The sequence below is a fragment of the Daucus carota genome, chromosome 4 (assembly GCF_001625215.2).
Source record: "Daucus carota subsp. sativus chromosome 4, DH1 v3.0, whole genome shotgun sequence".
NCBI classification, from domain to species: domain Eukaryota; kingdom Viridiplantae; phylum Streptophyta; class Magnoliopsida; order Apiales; family Apiaceae; genus Daucus; species Daucus carota.
Window position 1 is genome coordinate 41,662,959 of NC_030384.2, and position 22,266 is coordinate 41,685,224.

At 34.4% G+C, this 22,266-nt stretch overlaps 3 protein-coding genes across 5 annotated transcripts; 2 read left to right on the forward strand and 1 right to left on the reverse strand.

The window, feature by feature from the left end:
- The first annotated feature begins 493 nt into the window (after positions 1–493).
- On the forward strand, positions 494–7,143 carry LOC108216162 (AT-hook motif nuclear-localized protein 10). Of its 2 annotated transcripts, XM_017388850.2 has the most exons (6): positions 494–649; positions 1,243–1,760; positions 3,031–3,098; positions 4,488–4,619; positions 5,726–5,887; positions 6,526–7,143. In XM_017388850.2, the coding sequence occupies exons 2-6, from the start codon at positions 1,283–1,285 to the stop codon at positions 6,763–6,765; spliced, it is 1,080 nt and encodes a 359-aa protein (XP_017244339.1). In that variant the 5' UTR covers positions 494–649; positions 1,243–1,282; the 3' UTR covers positions 6,766–7,143. The 2 variants fall into 2 exon arrangements, with proteins under 2 accessions (XP_017244339.1, XP_063948592.1); XM_064092522.1 differs by lacking the exon at positions 494–649 and having other exon boundaries at positions 1,160–1,760.
- A 607-nt stretch (positions 7,144–7,750) lies between these two features.
- LOC108219468 (increased DNA methylation 3) lies at positions 7,751–12,189 on the forward strand. 2 transcript variants are annotated; one of them, XR_010291372.1, is made up of 3 exons: positions 7,751–7,908; positions 10,530–10,928; positions 11,739–12,189. XR_010291372.1 is itself a non-coding variant. In XM_064092319.1 (3 exons), exons 2-3 carry the CDS (start codon positions 10,559–10,561, stop codon positions 12,011–12,013), a joined length of 609 nt encoding a protein of 202 aa, XP_063948389.1. In that variant the 5' UTR covers positions 7,776–7,908; positions 10,532–10,558; the 3' UTR covers positions 12,014–12,189. The 2 variants fall into 2 exon arrangements, 1 of the variants encoding a protein (XP_063948389.1); XM_064092319.1 differs by having other exon boundaries at positions 7,776–7,908; positions 10,532–10,928; positions 11,775–12,189.
- A 120-nt stretch (positions 12,190–12,309) lies between these two features.
- On the reverse strand, positions 12,310–14,164 carry LOC108219467 (cysteine protease XCP1). Its single transcript, XM_017392937.2, has 4 exons — positions 13,649–14,164; positions 13,095–13,330; positions 12,871–13,011; positions 12,310–12,789 (listed from the first exon to the last, which is right to left on the reverse strand). Exons 1-4 carry the CDS (start codon positions 14,115–14,117, stop codon positions 12,574–12,576), a joined length of 1,062 nt encoding a protein of 353 aa, XP_017248426.1. The 5' UTR covers positions 14,118–14,164; the 3' UTR covers positions 12,310–12,573.
- Between the last annotated feature and the right edge of the window lie 8,102 nt (positions 14,165–22,266).

Here is a 22,266-nt window from a genome sequence, read left to right on the forward strand (position 1 = left end):
TAAATTTCCTTAACATTTATTTCTAATATTATTTATATATATATATATATATATATATATATATATATATTTTATTGAACTTAATTTAAATTAAAAAATTATATCATGTTTTGAGACTTTAAAAGATATTACATAACTAGAACTATTTAAAATTATTATAAAATAAATCATATAAAATTAATCCATATTTTGTCGAACCAATCAAATAATTTCAATCTCTCAATTTTATATTCTCATTCCAACCATAGCTCAAAAAGCTTCCTTCATTAATTATCCCGTGCAAAACAATGGGTAATGGATCTCGTAATGATGACATAAACAAAGAAAAAACTGAGTTGGGAAACATGCTGCTTCTATACATGACTTTGAGCAGGAAGGACAAAATATAATTCCAATTTTTGGTAAGAAAGCAAATATGTGACAGCTTTTGGACCCAAAGTCATCGTAAAAGTAAATCCTATAATAATTTCAATATATACAACATACACACGAAACAATAACAATACGTACAAAATCTACAACAATTTCTTTAAAGTAAAGCCTCTACCCCTTTTCCGGTCTTCACTCACAAACCCTAAATTTTTTTAATTATCTTCCATCTCCCACTCATTTCTTTGATGCTGCTTTTCTTAATTTCCCATATTTATCTGTAAGTTTTTCAGAATTTTTAAAGACCTTTTTGCTTTAGTTTTATTATTTTGCTTATTTTCCCCTTTTTCTGAACAGTAAATTCTTAATCATTTTATTATATCGGAAATTTATAATTCAGACTAATTTGAACAATCTTTTTGCCTGATCCGATGCAAAATTTGAAAAACTATACGATTATTATAGTACTCCCTCCGTCCCTATTTATCTGTCCACCTTAAAAGTAAAAATTTGTCCCTATTTATCTGTCCGTTTATACTTTCAAAACTAATTTAATGATAGTTTTTCAAATATATCTCCATAATTTCAATTTTCAAGGCTTGACTTATTTAAAACTTGGTTGAATTCATGTTTTCAAGACATGAAGTAGGGGTATTCCACCATTTTCAAGATATTAATTAGAGGTATTTAATGAAAAAAGTTCATACCATCAATTATTCCTTGGTGTGTGTTTTTTTTTCCAAAATGGACAGATAAAAAGGGACGGAGGGAGTACTTAATATGCAAGTATATGCACTGAAACTGCTGGAGTTAGATGTTACAACTAGTTTAAAGTTTAAACTGGTCTCAACTGTTTCTGGTCTAAATTTTCAGGTAGATTTTGTGGAAGGGCAAATCGGTAATTATATGAATTATGTCGGGATCTGAAACCGGAACCGTCATGACGACGCCGTTTAGCAGCGTCGCCGGCCATAATTCTCCGTCGTCACAAAACATGCGGCTTTCGTATACCTCGGACGGCGCAGCCACTTACACGCCGCTTCCGAACGCACCTCCCCAGTATCAGCTCCCCTCCGACCCCGCCGTCGAAGCGCCGCCCATCACCGCCGTGCAGCCGCCGCAGCAGCAGAACATGAATGTGAATGTGATGGGTGAGGTTGTGAAGAAGAAGAGAGGGAGGCCCAGAAAGTATGGGCCTGATGGGTCAGTGGGCTTGTTGACCCACTCTTCTGCACCACCTGCTAATTTTTCTGGTGGGCCCCTGTCATCGCCGCCGCTGCAGTCCCCGCCGTCGCAGAATGTTGTAGCTTCTGCCTCGGGATCTTCACCCAAGAAAGGCAGGGGTAGACCACCTGGTTCCAAAAAGAAGCAGCATTTGAATAATGCCTTGGGTAAAGCCTCTTTGCTATCATCACTTGTGTACTTGTGTGTTTGTATATAAGTATGCTATGTGTGAACCCTTGTCATTATATGAGATTAGACATATACGTGGCACGCGGGTGAATATCAATTTTGATCTGTTTTTAGTTTTTTCATTTCTTGTGTAATGTTTTAATTGTTCCCGGGGTGTTTGCTTTTCGATACGACTAGTTTTTTGTATCTTCATTTTCTCTAGGTTTAAGGTGGTTGAATTGAATAATGTTCTTATCAAGTGTGCTATATATGAATAATGTGTTGTGTAGACTTACGGTTAATATTATATTAGAATTTAGAACTATTGAATACGGTAGGATATGTTCATATTTTATGAGTGGAGGAATTATATGTTTTATAGTTGAGAGATTGGAAAGAAGTGGGGGATATGGTCACTGCTGAAACTTTGGATCTGCTCCATCTGACTCCAGAATCTTTTGGTGTGATATTACTTATATGCCCTTTATGTTCTGAAGCTTGCTTATTGAATTTAGAACCAAATATATGTGTTTTAGACGTGTGTATTTCAGTATTTGCACAGATGTGTGAGACTTTTGACTGGTGCAATATCTGATAATACTATTTTTCTAGTTTTAGTTTTAGTGTCTCCTTGTGCTTTTTGTGGTTTCTTTCACATGAATTTGCAATGGCTTGAAAGTTTTATGTCTTTATCTTTTTTCTGTGATATGGAGAATTACTTCTAATTTTTTATACATGTGCCATCCTGTGAGGCGAAAAATTGTTTTTTTTTTCTTCTTTTAGATTTCAACTCTTAAATTTTACGAGTAGTGCTAATTATAAATAATAATAGCAAGGATAGTACTGTGCTTCCTTCTAAATTTTGTGTAGATCTGCATTTTTTTCTCCTTGAAATATAGGGATTTGGAAATATGTGTGTCCCAGTTTTTCTCTTTATGTCTTTTAATCAGCATGTTCATATGAACTTCACTTATGTTGCTTCATCTTCTCCCCTTATTTACTTATTGTTACTTTTCTAATGAACTAACCTACATAAACACGAAATCTGTGTTAGTTCTTTAACACGTTTAACCCTGTAACAATAACTTCTCAAGATAAAGGTAACAGTGTCCTTTTCACCCAGCATACAAGTGTTGCAAAGTGGAGTAACTAATAACTATAGTATTAAATTAGGGTGGACTGTTATAGCTTTACTGTTTAGAAACTTTTCCACTTACCTAGAGTTCTCTTACTGGCTGCAACTTATTGATATCTCCAAATTTCATGCAGATTCTAACTTTGCAGCATCACCAGGAATTGGATTCACTCCACACATTATTGATGTCAAAGTTGGAGAGGTTATTATTCACAATTTTTTGCAAAAATATTTACAAGAATATAGTTTTGCTTTTCTTTATATATTGAACTGATTTAATTGAAATATGAACATTAGTTACCATGACAGTTTCATTATTTATCGTGCTTGCATCTGATAAAGTTGATGTAAGAATGGTTTGCCCTTCATGTAGAACTTCTTGAAATTCTTCCTCTGTCTTGTACAATTAATTAAAAAAATATCATAACTGATTCCTGTGATGTGGGTGCTAAAAAGAACTTAAGAGCAAGTCCAATGCAATATCAAAAGTGATGCCATTGTCATAGTTTGGCATCAAATGTAAAAGATATCAACTCCAAAGGAATTGCATATTTGGATGCATAAATGCATACGTGGTGCCAAATTTGCATCCAAGGATGCATATATGCATCTAGCCAACTCGTCAAGTAACCACAAATGAAATGCAAGTAGGTGTACTTTAATGAATTTAATTGAGTTGGACAAAATTAGTTAAATATGGAATTATTTGGTTGTGAAATGCATTTAGCATTGGAGCACAAGTTCTATTTTAGCACCAAAAATCACTTTTTGGCGCCGTATGATAGCAATGGCTATAGCCATTTTGCATCTACCATTGAACTTCTCAGAACTTCTTCTATTATTAGGTAATTATCAATAATTACTATTAATATGGATTTTGATTGTAATCATAGCTAGTGCACCAGATGTGAAACTTCTCTTTCTTGTCTTTCTGATCTTTCATGCACAGACTAATGTGTGATGTTATCAAGTGAATTTGCTGAGACAGCTTACATGTTATTGTATCTTGATAAGTTCCATGTGCATAACAATAACTTTTCTTTGTTTATAAAAAGATCTTCATCTTAATTATTTTTTCTTTTAACAAATATTCAAAGCAAGTATATGTATGTGCATGGTAACAAATGTTACTTTCTAGTAATTTTTTTACTTAAAACTTAAACAAATAGGTACATACTACCAGCATTTCTGGGTAGAGATAACTCTGTATTAGTTTATGCTATACTTGAATTTTTCTAAAGGCTACATATATTATTTTCTAACAGTCAGGATATCTATGATTAACTAAAGATCCGTGTAAAATTTGAAGCAATGGTAATCATTGGCCGAAAAATGTATATGCTTTGGTTTCTGCATAACCAACTTGTACATGCTCTAAAATTGTAAATTTCAAGTAGTACAACTGTGAAAGCCCTTTTAAATATCATAGCAATGGATTACCCCCTCTCAAGATGGGCAGTTTTACAGTTTGTATGAAAAATCATTAACTTTGAATATGTGCAAGTGTTTACATATATCCATAATAATTTGAACAATTGTATACATTATACATGTTACAGCGATGTAGCTAAAAGTCTATATCTTAATTCAGGATGTATCATCGAAAATAATGGCATTTTCTCAGAACGGTCCTAGGGCTGTATGCATTTTATCAGCAAATGGTGCCATATCGAATGTAACTCTACATCAGGCTGCAACTTCTGGTGGCACTGCAACATATGAGGTTTGTATAAATCTTCATAACTACTAATTTATCCAATTTCGATAATCTAGTCCTTCGCTCCAACCTAGTATCAGGTCAATATATAGCAATCCTTTGAACATTTTATTTCTTATCTAAGGATAATCAAACATTGGACTTCTTTGTAATTTGTATGTGTCTTAACCAGAGGTGCACCCTAATAGGCTAATATAGACAAATTTCAATATGTTGTTTCCCGTGAATTTATGTCAAGATATTTACTATTTTTTTTCAACTAATAGTCCAGCAAATTAAACAAATAAATGCATAATTTTTTATTTAATGGTCTGCTTTAAATCTCTACTTTTGTCATAGTTCTGTTCATATGAGATTTTCTTATAGCACTTAAGATTCAACTCTCCTTTGTATTTGTTTTTTATTCCTTTCATTATATCTATTCTACTTTGTATTTATATTTATTCATTTAATTTAAATATAATATTATTCTATACTTATTCTTCTCTTCATTTTTGTAACTACTTTTAATTTGATTTTGGTTCTTATTTTATGCTGTTTATTTTTTGTTCTACTAATTTTAATTATAGTTCTATTCTACCTATTTTACTTGCTTTTTGCTATTCTTTGCAACTATAATTTGCTTTAATTCTGTCTCACACATTGTTCTACTTTTATCTTAACTCTCCTTCTATTTAATTTTTTCTTTTACTTTTTATTAGTGTATAAGCCCCGAAAACTTAATTGATCAACTCAAATAAAAGAAACGACTACAATTGATTCCATATCTATAGTTACCTCACTCCTCTCCTCTGCCCTAAATCTTTATAATTACTCTCATAAGTGAAGACTGGAAGTATAATTATACAAACAACGGGCATTAATGTTGTGAATCTTATCGACACTGAAGACATGAAGGTTAAATTCAGCGGGGGGTTTCCACTGCAGTTATGAGTAGCCTCCAGATAATAATCCCCCCCCCCCCCCCAAAACCTCCCTGAGCGTCCCCGGGTTCATGACTATTGACTAAGGATTGTCCACCTTCAACTTTATTGCTCTAATGTATCTCTTCACGTAATTTCAGCCATTTTATTGGTTGTATCCAGATTATAAAGTTGTCTATCTTTGTGCAGGGACGTTTTGATATTTTGTCCCTTTCTGGTTCATTTTTGTTATCTGAGGTAGGTGGTCAGCGAAGCAGGACAGGTGGATTAAGTGTCTCTTTATCTGGACCAGATGGACGAGTTCTAGGTGGTTGTGTGGCAGGTCTTCTCACAGCTGCATCCCCTGTTCAGGTTGCCATGAATCTCTTATAACTATATTCTCTAGATACCCAAATATATGAGCAATTCTGAATTTTTGTGTATTGAGCTGTTCACTATCTTGTATTATTCACGCATTGATAAATTGACTAAGTATTCTGTCCTGTATTGTCCATTATTCTGTTTTGTGTTTTCAACTATTGTGGTGATTGGGATGCACCTAGTTGGATGGTTGTTGCAGAGGCAAGTAGAATATTCAACTTTGGTCTCTATACAGTTTGCCTACATAGATAATTGGGAATTAAACACTGTTACTTTGGTCTTCACTAGAACAACATATCATGAATCTATTATTTTAAGAATTTATTAGAGACGGGTTAGTCCAGTATACAGATTACCATAAATGTTAGAGATTTTTCTTCTGGTTATGAAATATTCGTTCCCTGGTCGTTGTATCAGAGCATTATGTGAAATTCTAAAAAGGGATTAAGGTATGTAAGAAATGTTGAACAAGGCACATCTCTAACAAGAACTCTTCAGGAGTTTTCTTTTTTGACTTAACTTAATAGTTGTTTTAGACCACTCTATGACGTTGGTCTATGCAAATGTGTTTCTTTTTTTAGGCATCTCGCACTTTACGTCATTGAAATTGTTATTGTCTTCTGTTGCAGGTTATTGTTGGCAGTTTTATTGTGGACGGACAAAAGGGATCAAAAACAATCAACCAGATGGAACCTTTATCTTCTCCACCACAGCTTAATCCGGTCAGTGGTGCTCCTGGTCCTAACAGCCCACAGTCACGCGGAACTCTCAGTGAATCATCTGGTGGGCCTGGGAGCCCACTCAACCAGAACACAGGAGCATTGAACAACAGTAATTATCAAGGAATGTCAAGCATGCCGTGGAAGTAATCTTTCCTTTGAATTCTCAGTGATCAGGCATGAGATCACTGATGACAGTTCTCTGGTGATGTCAAACTGTAAGAAGTTTGTAATGTTAGCTCCAAATGTATCTTAGCTGTGAAAAAATAATGTGCTCCAGTGAATGACTTTGACTCAACTGGTGAGTGCCTAATGATCCGAAACGCTGCCGCAGCAGCTTATGACTTAGATTCTTGCTAGGACCAATTGCATATTAGTAGTATTAGATTAGATGGTCTTAACAATTAAGCCCCATGATGTAGCTGTGTTTTTAAGCTGTTGTATGTTTCATTTAAGATCCTTGCGTTATTGCATAGATGATAATGTTGCATGTTTTTTTATATCAAATACCAGCGCCAGTATTATCTCTGTTCTGCAGTGATTTAAACGCAGCATTTTAAGTAAACTTTGCCACCAATACTGTAAACTGAGGAGGATCCATAGAATAACTTATGAAATGCCTACCACCTAAAGTTCTGAAAGAATAAGAAACAAACATTCTTTTCCATTCCAAAGAAAACTGGAAATTATATTTTGAATTAGATTACATATATTTTATAATAATTTTTTAGATTCCTGAATTTTTTAATACAATTTTCGATCTAAATTTGATTACTTTCGTTTGATCATGAAAAATTAAAATAAGATAGTTATTGTAAAATAGAGGGAATATTTAAAATGTTATTTTTAAAGCACCAAAATTCACAATATTATAATTGTTTTATTTAAAACCTATCTATATGAAAATATAAATTATAATTGTATTTGTGTGCAGTTGATGCCTGATGGGGTGATTGATCGATTTTTTAAGAAAATTGTAAAATTAGAGCTGTGACGCAATTTATTACCCCGAACTTTTATTTACGATTTCTCGAAGGATATAAAAAATGATCAAAGATGTTATTTGCTGAAAATCCTGTCCAAAAGAGAATTACTACTGATCTGCATTTTCTTAATAAAAAAAATAGAGATTTATATGTAAATAAAATCATTTTCCTTGGCCTGACAAAAAAAATCATTTTTAGGGTTTTATTAATCAACCTAAACTTGGCCTAAAAAGGAAATTAAACAAGAGTTCTGTTGGCAACTTAAGTGTGATCGATAGCAGCTTGTGTTGCATCTCCCTTTTGATCTGTAAGTATTTCTTTGTCACATATAATACCATGTTTTGTATGTATGTGAGTCCAGGGTATTCATCTATTAAGACATGTTGTTGATTTAAAGAAGAACCATTAGTTAAATATGATCTTGAAAGAATAGTTATTGATGCTTTTAAATATTTTAATTTTTTGGTTTAGTGTGTTATATGAAACTGTCTTAGCTGGACAAGCTTTGTGATAAATGGTGTGAGTTAAACAGGTGATTGTCGGATTTTGATTTGTTTGGATAAAGTATTTGACTTTAGTCCTTTGATGTTCTATGTTACTTCACCTATTTTGCATTCCTAGAGTTGGGTTTATTGTGTCTTATTTTGAATTTAGGCGGCAATTGTTATCGGTTAGCTGCATTATGTATGGGAATCTGCGGCGTTAGACCACTAACACTATGTAACAGGTGTTTTTTATGCCCTTGGCCGTGTACAGAACTAAAATTTAGTTAGTCAATATTAGCTTCGAATAATGTTATAGATGAGATTTTTCTTTTGCTAAATGCGTTATTATGTTATAGGCGACATTAATGGAAAATGTTAGTGCTAGGATGCCACGTAGCGCTAATACATATAGTCAGCTTTTGCGCCCTATGGACCTTCCACGGTTCTAATGCCACATCGCATAGGGTAGTCGTGCGGCTTCACCTTGTGATGCTAGAGTTGTGTAATATATGAACTTAACGACGAGTGACATCTTTAACTGTATCATCCCTTAAATGAGTAGTGTGATCAGCAGAAATTTCTAAAAAAATTAGTCGTGATTTGAGTTTTTCTATTTTGGGAGGACATGTTTCTTTTTCCTTTGTCATGGACTACTTGATAAAGTATATTGGGGGTGGTGGGGGGGATAAGTAGTTGTTCAGATGTTTATATATGAATTACGTGCATCGGACGAGCTCTAGTATTCTGGTGAATAGTCGTCAAGTAATAAGGTTAGTATATATCTTTGTCAGAAGGATCAGTTATTTTACCGCTCTCCTTCGCAGGATCATAAGAATCCCTTATCTATTCAATGAGCTATATCGATACACGTCTGTCACAATCAATGGTGTTCTTGGGAAGGTGGAACACTAGTCAAGAGGAAGAACAAAGGGAAACCCTTTAGAAGTGCATTTTGCAGCATGATACATCGCTCTTAAGCTGTCTAAACGATATGCATATCCATAGATCAATAGCAGCACTGTACTCAATCCCTTGAATTCTGAATTGCAGTTACTAGATATTCTACAGACATTGTTGCCTAAATTTGACCATAAGTACCAAATATATATGTATCCAAGCAAGGACATAGCCACAAAATTAGTTGGTAGTGTCAAAAATTATTAATGTTTAATAAATTAAAAAGATCCTGCAACATATGTTAATTTAAACGCGGTCAAACTTTTAAATTGAGGTATAAATTGTCAATTTATAGTACGTGTTCGCTGTTGACCTTGTGGACACACCCTCTATGCCCTAGTGTTGGACTCAACAATATCAAGACTGCATGTATATGGCCCAAATTGAACTGTTGAGTAATTCTACCCATGTCTGAATGTCGAGCGGTGACGGTGATATTGCATGGTTTGTAGAGTAGCTTATGATCCATAGATCAAGTTGGTGCTTTTGTAGCAATGATATAGCATGTTTCCCCGAGACCATTTGGTTGGAAGGTATGCAATGACTAATGAGGAAAATTTGAAATGGAAAAATGTAAGTTAAGGTCAAAAAAAAGAATTAAGAGGGAGAGCTAAGACAACAAGAGGTCGCGGATATTGGTAAAGGATACGAGTAGGAGGAAGAAAGAACAGTTATTGCTACAATGGTGCGTTGGGCAAGTAGTACAATTTTATTCTTCCTAACCAAACAGACAAACAGTGCATAACCGATCAATATGGTAGTTTAGATTATCGTGAACTTGATTATTACTTAGTAAAATGTCTAAGATGCTTTGTCTTTTAACTCAGTATCATGTTGCATAATTACAATATAAGTTTGTTTTCGAGGGACAAAATTCAATTCCAATTGTGTACGAAATTCCTATATAGATAAATACATAGACGTATTGAATACAAGCTAGGTTAAGGATCTGTGTCGTATCCCTACTAATTAATGTACATGTCAAGTATACCCCCTCCACAGTATGTATGTTACAGTTTATATATATATAGTCGTTCCTACAACCCAACTACCGTAAATTGGGCAACTCTCATGCTTGCATCAGAAGTTTCCAAAAGTTGCTAAATTTTCATCTTATTTGTCCGTTATTGTCATTGGATGTATTGATTTCGCCAATAAACTTGTGCATCGCTTATTGTACACTGGCTCTTGTCCAATTCCAGGGTTGTCGAATCATGTATAATAGTTAAACTCGTTTGTTCTTCTTTCTTATGCTTGCTACTTTTTCTTAGTGAACTTATGTGACTCCTATTCCACATTCTTACTTGACCAGTTTTAAAGTTATAAAATTATGTATATGAACTTCTTTGTCTATCAGAACTTTCGTTAGTAGTTTTTTAAATCATAAATAGTACGGAGGACAGTAGAGATCTTTATATTGTTTTGCTTAAATTATGGGACAGCAGTATAAGATATTTCTTACAAGAGCAAATTCTGTTTGTATTAGAGGATTTCAAGCGTTACTGTTGATTCGAAATGGAGACGCAACCTTCCAAGCTAGTATTATGGCAATATTGTGGAGAAACAGTGGGGGCAACAAATGCAAACAGGAGTAATTACTTTCCAGGAAATAGTAGCATTGTGGCACAATTCAACTCGAGTGAGAGGCCGAGCTCTGAGACTATGCAGTTATCTATATTTCCAAAATCCAGTTGGAACAGGCCTTGTATAATGCCAATTGTATCCACTCCCAATGTAGATGAAGGTAGTTTCAAGGCTAATGTTATCTTAATGGGAACAGCTAAAAGAGCTGGAACTGGACCATCTGTTGGAGCTGTGGACATTGGTGCTAGCAAGACTGCCTACTATTTTCGAGTTGCGCTACCTGGAGTGAAGAAAGATCCTGGTAATTTTTTCCCGTTTATTTTAAACAATCTGTTACATCAATTTTTTTTTTTTTAAATAAGTTTCTACATGATGAATTGATGATAATCCGGGTTCTAGTAAGAAACTTTGCCAGAACATTAATGCTGGATTGAATAGAAACAGTCCTAAACAGAATTCGTTCGCAATGCTATATCTTATCTTACCAAAGAAGACAATGATTTACAAGAAGGAAGAAAGTGGCTCCGGTCTTTGTCCTTCTAATCGTGTTTCCGATGGCACAACACAATTGCATTGTGTGGATATTTTTTGATTTGGTTATGTATTATATCATTGACATACATGCTCCTCTTTTCTTCTTCTTCTTCTTTTTTTTTTTTTTTTTTTTTTTTGGGGGGGGGGGGGGGGGGGGGGGGGGGGGGGTCTTCATACATGATCAAGGTAATCGTTATATACTTTAGTAAGAACCTTATGTGTGTGTCTGATTCTGAGCTTGTTATTTTTTAGCGGAACAAGAAACATGGACTGTGAAGTTGCATCCTACCTTTAGGTTTATGGAATATGATCTATTTTCTCCTCAGAAGCCAAAAGTAGTATACTATTCAGTTAAAACCATGTTTGATTGTCCAAAGGAATGCCTGAGAATGAGATATTATTTTTTCTATTATCATATCTGTTTCCTGCATTGAGAATATTCAACATGAATTATTGTGTTACCACTCACTGCAGTATTTTGCTCAATCAGACTTGTACTTGTCATATTTGCATCAGAGTATAGCTCTTACCTAAATCCTTCTCTCTGTAACTGACATCATATGTTTCACTTAAAAAGTAGCATGTTCTTCATGACTCTACAAACTGATGATAGGTCAGTTTAGCTGTGAGATTGAACGTGATGGGAAGGTCCATGTTCAAGGTGTGACAACAACTGGTGAAAATTTGGTTTCAAGGCATGCCCGAGTCTTTGAGATGAAAGTACAGCAACAGTGTCCACCTGGTCCATTCACACTTTCTTTTAGGCTACCTGGACCTGTCGATCCAAGGCAGTTTTTCCCAAACTTCAGATCTGATGGCATTCTTGAAGCTGTCATTGTTAAATACGAGTAATATCTAATAATCAACACATAATTAAGATTCTGAACTTGTAGTTGCTGCATCATTCGGTATATATCTGTCTAGGACTTGGAATTTCCGTGCGTTGTTCCATCTTACATTTGCATATTAAAACTTTGTATTGAGCCACTGAAACATCTTAATCATCTGGTCTTGTGTTGAGTTTCTGATGCTGCGTGTTGTTTCTTCATGTTTAAGATATTCTGGTACTGTATAGCTAAAATACTCCCTTTTTCACGCTAGAAGCCTTATTATAATGATAAGTTTTAATTTGTCTGCGAGATGCTGTGTAGAATGAAAAGTTCTCACTGAATTTGATTGATGCGAATACTAAAAACCAAATTTTGGCATTTGTACAGGAAATTAGTTGCAGTGTTTAATAATACTTGAACATCTTCAGTCTTGGCTTTACTTTCTTGTCACCCCTCAGTGAAATGTGAAATTTATTAAATATTCATCTTTTTGAGAAGAAGAATCGAAACAGCGGTTGATTCAAAGAAAACCAGTGAGCAAAGTGAACATCAAACAAGCAGCATGGATGGATGGTGAATAATCTACTTGGATTTGGTGGGATAAGAAGCCATTTTGTTGATGCCACATTTGCCTTCAGGCTTGCCTGTGTTTCTCTTGAGCCTGATGTAACCTTTCTCTCCCCATTTCGGACCCCATGAGTTCTTCACTATTATGTAGTCTCCTCCCTTTGCTGTTCCATATCCTACTGCAGCCACTCCATGGTCCAGCTCTGTTCCGCAATGCCCGTCAAATACACCCTATACGAAATCTTCTAAGTTAACTCTGCAGGTAGAAATGGATAAAAACTAAAATGTGTTAGCTCTGGCTAGGTAGCTCACCCCGCTGTAGAACTGGAAGTCGAGGCCTGAGGCATCAATCGCGACACTCAATGGTTGGTTTGCAAGCGCCTTAATTAAGCTTTCATCGCTGTTTCGTGGCACGTCATGGTACCCGCTAATAGTCACTACTTGGGATTCATCCTGCATTAAGGAAATGGGGAAAGACTGATCTGATAATTCTCCCAGAACATCGTTAACAGAGAGATAGAATGTTTATTGTATACCTTTTTCTCGTCACAGGTGCCTTCTTCCATGGTGTAAGGATAGTCATCCTCCTTGTGAAGTCCACCATTGGACACTATGAAGGAAAATGCGTAATCCATTAGACCTCCATTGCAGCCATTGTTAAAGGTTGTGTCACAGTCAACTAGCTCTTGCTCCGACAATGTTGTTAAATTCCCCGTCACAATTTGGTTGATTCCCTCTACTGCAGCTACTGTCGAAAATGCCCAGCAACTACCTGCATATTGATCAATCTCAATATTTTCATGCAATATTAAGCGTGCATATTAACTGTGTCACCCGGACTCAGCTAAAGATGTCCAATACAGATACGTGTCCGAGTATCGGGCTCGACAATTTCCTGAAAATTTTATATTTTTTTGACGTAAAATAAGTATCGTCTCCGTATCGAATGTCTTATGCGGGTTCTTGAAGCAAAATGAAGAGTCACGTAACATAAATAACATTTGTCTTCGGAACCTGTCTTTTTGTCTGTACAAATAACTGATATCGTTCAATTTGGAATCAAAATGGAATATTTGTATGCAAAACTTACCACAAGAACCCTGGTTCTTGACATTAGTGACAGCTCCTTTCTTTCTCCAATCCACAGACTTGGGCAAATCAACAACATCTCTGTAAATGAAATCTTCAGAACTGGACTCTCTCCTTGTAGACAAGTCAGCCCTGAGGCCCAGATACATCTTCTTAAACTCTTCATGGCTCAAGTCTGCGAACTCATTCAGCCCGAGCCAATAGCTGCTCACCTTCTTATTTGTTTCATCAATGTGCACCAAATTTTCCCTAAAAATCTCAAACCTATGCAACTTCTCTTCAATGCTCTGGTAACTCTTGGCATGCTTTGCTAGCCACGATTCGAATAGATTAATTAATTTATCGACGCTTGTCAAGTCCTCCGGTGCATACCCTACGATTGAGAAATCACGAGCCAGCACCGAGGAGGAGAAGATTGCGATGAAAAATGAGAGGAGGAGCAAATGTTTGGATGATAAGCAGAATGCCATATCTATGAGAGAGTGTTGATAGAAATGGAATGAAGAAGGTGATGAAATGAAGCCAAGGGCATGGAGTTTATATATAAGCTTTAGTGGCATGGTGCTAGTAGCAAATACAAATACATGGAAGATTAGTGTTGCTTTTAAGGAAAGGTGTTGAATAAATATCGTAGAGAATGAAAGAAGCAAGACTTTAAGATTGGTTCTGGTTTTGGAAAAAAACTTAGGATCGAAGCATGTAACATGTCTTTTCAGGTTAATGATCAATGGCAGTAGTCCAGTAACATAGACTAAATAATTAATCCCCGCCCCTTTGTTGCTTTACGATTTTTTCCCTTGCTTGGCACGGATTTTAAGATATGTATAATATAGTTTTATAATTTATTTATAGATAAATTGTTTTTAAATATATAAATTTTGTTTAGAAAAATTAAAATAATTTATAAAATTATATTTTATAAAAATTTCAAAATACATGCTAGAGTTCCGATCCAAAACCAAACAAGCCAGGGGACGGAAGCACTGTGAGAAAGTTGTCTAGAGGAACGCAGGTAGAAAGAGGAGGATAGCTGTGAAGAAGCCCAACCTGAGGGTTTAGATGGGCTAGGCCTGTCAAAGGTAGAATGAACATGTTCTTAGGAGTATCTAGATGAAGCCATGGAGATAGTAGCTAGCTAGGCCCAGAAATCATTAGGGCATGCCTTCACTTTAGTCAGTTATACTAGGTTGACATAAATACTGAGGCCTGAGGGTGAGTAATATTTTCAGCTTCTGGGATCACCTTCTTGTCCAATACTTGTCTTCTACTATTAGATAACAAAAGCAAACCAGATAAACCAAGTGGTGGATGTAATAAAGATATTTATAACAGAAAAGATATATATCCTATACTATAATAAGCCAACATGGGTATAATTTGTAGTCCAAGATTTTAGTTATGTTTTTTTGGTTTGGTACTCTCCTTTTGGTACTACAAGTTTACAAATGTGGAGTCTATTAGTATTATATTGTTAAACAGTTTCAAATACTAAAAACACTCACAACAATTCATTATCATATAATATTTCATTAAAAAAATTATAATAATGATATAAATATACAATTTTGAATATCTTCTTTTAACAAAAACCTTCATATAACTCTTTTTAACTTTAACGTGTTCTATTTCAATATAAACACGAACCATTACATAACATTTTCTAACTCTAATCTTAAAAGTTATTATTGTCAAAAAAAACCAAAATTACAAAATTAAGTTGAAATTCGATTGATTAAATTACTGAATCTTTCAAAGACATTACACGATCGGCTGTATTTATTAGAGTTTGTCCATTTTTAAATAATCGGGAGAAAATATAGTCAATTGAATAATATAATTTAATTAAAATTCAATCCATTAATATTAAAATACTAATAAAATGATATTAAAAATTAAATTTTAAATAATAAATTACGAACTATATATCCGCCCGTGCGAAGCACGGGTTAAAGGCTAGTAATAAAATAAAAATGATAGATAAACTCCACCACCCTTTATTATTAAAATTTATTTATATTACAGAATTTGCAAGATTGACAAATATAAAAAGTCATCTGAAATGCAAAAGACAAAGAGCCCAGTTTGAAGTTGGTTTAGAGAGGTGAGGACAGGGGCATGTGAAATGGTCCCGCAGTGAAAAAGACAGAGTCGAGTCTCCTGAAAAGATGGAGGAAAGACATGCAGCAAACACTTAACGTCCCCTCTCTCTCTCTCTTTTTTCAATTCAATCTATCAGCTCCCTTGCCCTCTCTCTCTCTCTCATTTATTTCTCGCCCGCCCCCTCCCCCGACCGCATCCTACTCCTTGCCTTACTGCCTCTCCACTTATCTAGAAACTGCCATTTACATCTTACGATTTTTTTTTCAAGGTGAATCTTACTCCGCAAAGAACGGTGTATCCACAGCAACATTGGGATCTCATACGGGATATTAAAGAATATCCCAATATTCTTTTGATATATAATAACGGTTTGTCTAGTGTGTGCCCATGGGCACATGCTAAGCGCGGAAATTTTTGTATTTGAGAGATTTTGATTGGTGTGGTTGGTATATTTGCAGGGGGGTCCACCATTATCAAGAGAGAGGAGCCAATCAAAATGATCTAAGCACAAAATTTTCCGTGCTTAGCATGTGCACATGGGCACACCATAGAAAAACCGATATAATAATTAATTCGATTATTTAACTAGAATTATAATATATTATTATTAAATTAAAAATCTGTTAGTAAGAAAATTATTTAGACAATGTGAGAACAGTTATGAAAAAAAACAGAAACTCAATTTTATTATTAAAAGTAAAATGAGGAATGAAAATAAGACGATGATCCTATTTTTTTGAGAAATAGAAAACATCTTATAGTTAAAGATGATCTTCGAGGATGCTCTAAGGGTCATTTGTTAAATCTGGATAAAAATTTTTGAATGATAACTAATCCGAACCGAAGCGATTATGTTGTTTGTTAATTTTTTTTTTGAAAAGTTCTGAATACAATTCTATATAAATTTTCAAAATTTAAGGTATTCATTTTACGGTGTTTCGCTTCATTAATTTTTTTCATTCATGATTATCGACCATTATTATGGTAAGGAACCATTTCATCTAAAACTTTAAGATGTTAGAGGAGGCATCTTTATGGATTTTATACTTTAACAAGTATATGCTTACTAGAATTTTATAAATAAAGGATATAAATTGTGATGGCAATTTTTTTTCCTTCAATTTAGATTTTCAATAAACAAAAATTTTGTGTTACTAGTATTAAAAAAAATATTAGAAGAAGGTCAGGCATATTCAAGACCGTGTCATCTACTATCTGCACGAAGGCTTAACATGAGGAAATGTATCATCCGTTGAGTTTTGAATGGTTCACTCGTTTATAAAAGAAAACCCCAAGTCTAATAAACAAACTATCATTTCCACAATATTTTATCGTTTCTCAGTCGCAGTAATAAATAATAATACACAAAATACCCAATCAAGATAGGAAAAAACCTAACCGACCTTGTGTGATCCGACGGTGTGCTATCAAGAAATGAGCAAAACGGATTTGATCCGGAAGTTAGTTGGGCCTACTGCAGGCAGTAGATGGACTATGAGAAAAGGAGGCAGTGGAGGGCCCACACCACTTGCGGAGTCGGAGATAGACGGGAGCCCGAAGCGTAGAAGGCCCGTGTTGAGTCCCTGTCGAATCACACAGCCCCACCCACAGTCCCACACTTTCTAGTTTCTACTCGTCAACAACATACAGTACATAATACATCGCCACCGTCTTTATTTATTACAATCTCATTTATTGCTTAACCAACTCATTCTTCCACCTTCCCCATTCCCATTTTCCCCTCTATTTTCACTTCACTCTTGTTCTTTTTAGGGGTGAGCAGGGAAAACCGAAACCCTAAAAAAAACCGAAAAACCACACCGAAAAAAATCAAACCGCAAATAAAACCGAAAATAACCGAGATAAAAAACCGAAATTAGTGGTGCGGTTTTATTTTCGGTTTTATACTAAAACCGCACCGAAATTAACCGAACCGAAATATATATATATATATATATATATATATATAAATAGTAATAAATCATTTTAGTCATTTTAAAATTTCACATCTAATTTTATATGGAGGTTCTTCTTCGTACTTGCATACTTGATGAGTCACTTAAATAACCGGGCACCCAAATATTTGGAGGAGCGCTTGATCGAAAACTAGGGCTATTGTGATTTGCCACAAAGTAGAAATATTTCTGCTGTTAATCTGCTGATCAAATTTTATTATGAAACTTATTCTACATCTTTTTATTTATGTACTTTTTGAACATTTTTTATTTGAATTTCATGATTAGTTGATTTTGGGTAATTTTATTGACTTGACATCATCTAATTTCTTGTCAAAATATGTATGTTTTAGTTTTTATTGTGTATTAAGGTTTTTTTAGATGAAAGTATGTAATGTTTCCTATATCCTTATATAGAAACAATAGTAAATAGTAACCGAACATATTGTACATGTTCATGAAAATTTTATATTTTTTTTAAAAAATTCATTATGCACAAGAGTAGCAAATAATAGTGGAAAAACCGAAAAAAAACGCAACCGACTAATGGTTAACCGCAACCGAAAAACCGTTTTAATTGGTGCGGTTACGGTTAATGATGATTAACCGAACCGAACCGCATTCATCGGTTTGGTAACGGTTAATGTCCGGAACCGCACCAAACCGCACCATGCACACCCCTAGTTCTTTCCATGTCAATTCCAGCTCTCTACTGTTTTTCGAGAGAGTTTATTTTAAAATTTTATAAAATATAGTTTTTTAAATTTATTTTCTCTTAATTAAACTTTTACTCAGAAACAAAATAATTTAGAAATAGATTAATGACCTGTACTTTTATGTTGGTAATCGGCATCAAAATAACATGTCTTATAGTTTTTAAACTACAAAATTTTAAAAATTAAAAAATTGAAGAAACGGTTTTTCAGTAATAAAATAACGTGTATTAATGTATTTCGTCGTTTGCCTATTTTCTAACTAAAAATTATAAAATTAAATAAAATGATTTTTTTAATTATAAGGATAAACATGTATTAATGTAGACCATCGTCCGTCTATTTTCTACTTAATGTTGTATGTCGACTTGTCAAATATTTATAATAGTATTTTGGGAAAATAAAATTTTTTTTTGAGACAAGAGTGACAAAGAACAGCTAATATTATCAAGAAACCATTTTTTACCTGAAAAAGAAAAATGAAACAACCCAGGTCAAATCCCGAGCCTTTTTCGAAAATCGGGTCAAGTCCCGAAATCCGAATCCGAAAATAAGTCTAAATATACTGGCCCAACTGCAACAACTTGGGTAATCCACAAGCCCACCACAGGCCCCCAAAAGATCATGATTTGTTGGTGCAATTAGTAGTACTACTTATGCTTATAAACTGAACTAAAGTCTCCACACGACTCGATGTGGGACTGGGGTGTTACAAACTCCCCCACTTAAATGAATAATAATAGAATAGTAATGATTAAGAGTGGGGAATTTTCAGTCATGTGTCTTGTTTTTAAATGAATTTTAGAGAGTAGATTTTGGGGGGATTTGGAATTTGGGGACCAAATTCTTTTTAAGGAGGGTAGAATATGATATCCCGTAATTTTTAGAATAACATTAATAGATTAGTATTAATAAAAAGGGGATTAAAATTGGATTATAATTAGGATTTAAAATTGAATTAAGATAATAGAATTAGAATATGAATCAGACTTGTATTCGGATAACGGATAGGTTTAGGATTAGGGTTTCAAGACTCTATATATTGATTTTGTTCTCTCATTCTTTTATATACACTTTTGAGAGTCACCCAACCTTCTCTTCGTTTTTATTACAAAAATTCGCTGGGCTTTATCCTCACAAATCAACTGTCTTGTAAAATTCGTAGTAAATTCAATTCTTATTGGAATTCGATGATTCTTGATGTTTCGGAAAGCTCTTTTAATTGTCTACAACTTTCGTTCATAATGTTTTCTCAGATTCGTTTTCGAACTGTTCTCAAAATCCCAAAACATATTCAGGTCATGTTTTCGCTCTGAATCTGATCAGCAGACGTTTTGTTTAATTCCCGATTCGTTATAACTCCGATTTTGATGAGCCATACCTTTTCAGAAAGGTCTTTTCGTTCTCTACGACTTTCGTGTTTTGAGTTTTTCCATAAAACATCGTTTAGAGGGTCAAAACAGTAGATTATTGATCTGGGCAGATTGGAACAATGGAGATATTTGGAGTTTAAGTTAAAGTCGGGGTTCGGGAGTTTAGTTGGTCCCTTGCGAGGTTCGTTAGTCTTTGAGTTTGCTATTTTCGAGGTACGGATTTCGTATTTTTTTATTCCGCTCTAATTCTATTAGTGTTCGGTAAATTTGATTACTCTGTTTTAATCCTTTCTGTTCGGTGTGTTTGTACGGATTTCGTTCTCTTTTATTCAGCACTACTTCTATTAGTGTTAGGTAAATTTGATTACTCTGTTTTGATCCTTTCTGTTCGGTGTGTTTGTACGGATTCGTCCCTGTTTAATTCAGCAGTATTCATGTTACAACTTGTTATATTCGTTTTATCTTCACTCTGTTCCGCGAATATTTATTTGACTGATTTGATTTCTGAAAATTATCTCACAATCTATTTCAAAATCGTTTTTTTTTTCAGTTGTATTCCAAACTATAAAAGAATCTGTTTTACTTCTGTTCGAATTTTACTCGGCTATTCCTCATGGAAATAAACTATTTTTGATTCGTACGGATTTTGTCCTTTTTATTCATAGCTATTCGTGCTAAACTGTTTTGGACTCTTTTCATGACTTCCAAAAATTATTTTAAAATCGGTTTTGAGATATTCAAATATTTGTCCTCCGATTTTCAGAGATTATACAAATTATGATTTGTTCGGCTTATTTGAAATATCTGTACCGTATGATTTTAAAATTGTGAACACTATTTTATTTATGTGAACCCTTAGAGATATAAGGTATACCGAGTTTCCCAGCTGTGGGGGTACTACAGCCATGTCTTTGCGGCACCATTGACATGACACTTCCGTGGCAGTGTGATTGGTCACGGCGTATCCTTCTGTTAGCTCTTGGGAGGAGCTTTGGCCATTTTGATTATATGTTCAGGATACGTGGATGCATCTAGTTCAGTTTTGATATGATTTGTGATTTGACGGTGACGTTGTATATGCCGTACACGTTATCCGATTTGTTGCACACATTAGGTACCCTATGATGTGTGTATTTGTATATGTTCTGATCTCGGTATGAAATATCCTAACCTTCGTTGCATCAGCCTATTTATTTTAAAAATTATTGTTTTATACGATGGTAAAAATATTTTTAAATGTTTCTTGTTTTGTAAATGCTTCCAATCCGTACTGGGCATTTGGCTCATGCCGTATTCTTCTTCTGGCAGGTTCTTAGGGGGATCCGGGACTGTGTGATGGAGAGCTACCCTCAGTTACAGTGACTAAGACTTATGGACCATTAGTGTTGTTAAGATAGTTTTATTGTTTAGTGATTCTATTTATTCATGTTTATCGGATATTAGTGCTCTGTTTGTAGATTTTGGATTTGTGGGTAACCTCTCGTCTTGTTTTAAGATGGGGGTGTTACAAAAAGCAAATACGAATCTCTTTCCATTCAATTAGTTTTTATGGCACTCTTTCTCTCGCTCTCGCTAGGAGAAAACTGTGTGTTCCAAATCTTTAACTTATAAACTCGTATGGGAAGTGCACTGTCCTGGGCTATAAAGCAAAAGAAAAGTGAATTATATGACATGTACATTGATATACATGTCGAAAGCACACAAATAAACCCAAAATGTAATCATAGGTAAAGAAGACCCGTACCATCTTTTGCTTTGGATTCTCTCAAACATAATGTTTGAGTGAAAATACTCAAAAATCACACACAAATTATCTCATGCATAACATATCGTATCAATCTCTTTCCTTTTCCCCTTTTTAACTAAATAAACTGCAGACATAAATGAATCCAACGTGAGACGAGTTTGAGTTACTAATAATTCGAGTTGGGTAAGTTACTCCCTCCCTCCGTTTCTTTTTACTTCTCTCGTTTGATATGTCAGGACTGTTCATAACATGAGATAAATTATTAATTTACGTCTAATCTATAAGATTAAATATATTCATGAGTGATCTTATTAGATTCGTATTACGAGTACTTTAATACAGTGAAGCTTTGACATTTAATACTAATACGAAACTAAAAATATTAACGATCAAAAGTGTATGTTGGCAAGTGTGACAAATGGAAATAGGAAAAGTATTATGGGACGGAGGGAGTACTTAAAATTCTTGCTCATTTGAAGGTAAAGATCGAGTAATGAATAGTATAAGGCTCATCACAAGTATGTATAATGCATTATATATATTTCATTCTTTTCAGAACTTGATTCGATTCACAACATAATTGAATCCTCCCAACCTCGCTTGTGTTTCTAACCAATTTACGTTTATTTCATTTGCCGACATAACATTCATGTGCTTGGAACTTAAATCCGTCGTGTTCAAAAACTTGAATCCGTTAGAAAGAAAAGCATGCTAATGTATTATTGTATCCC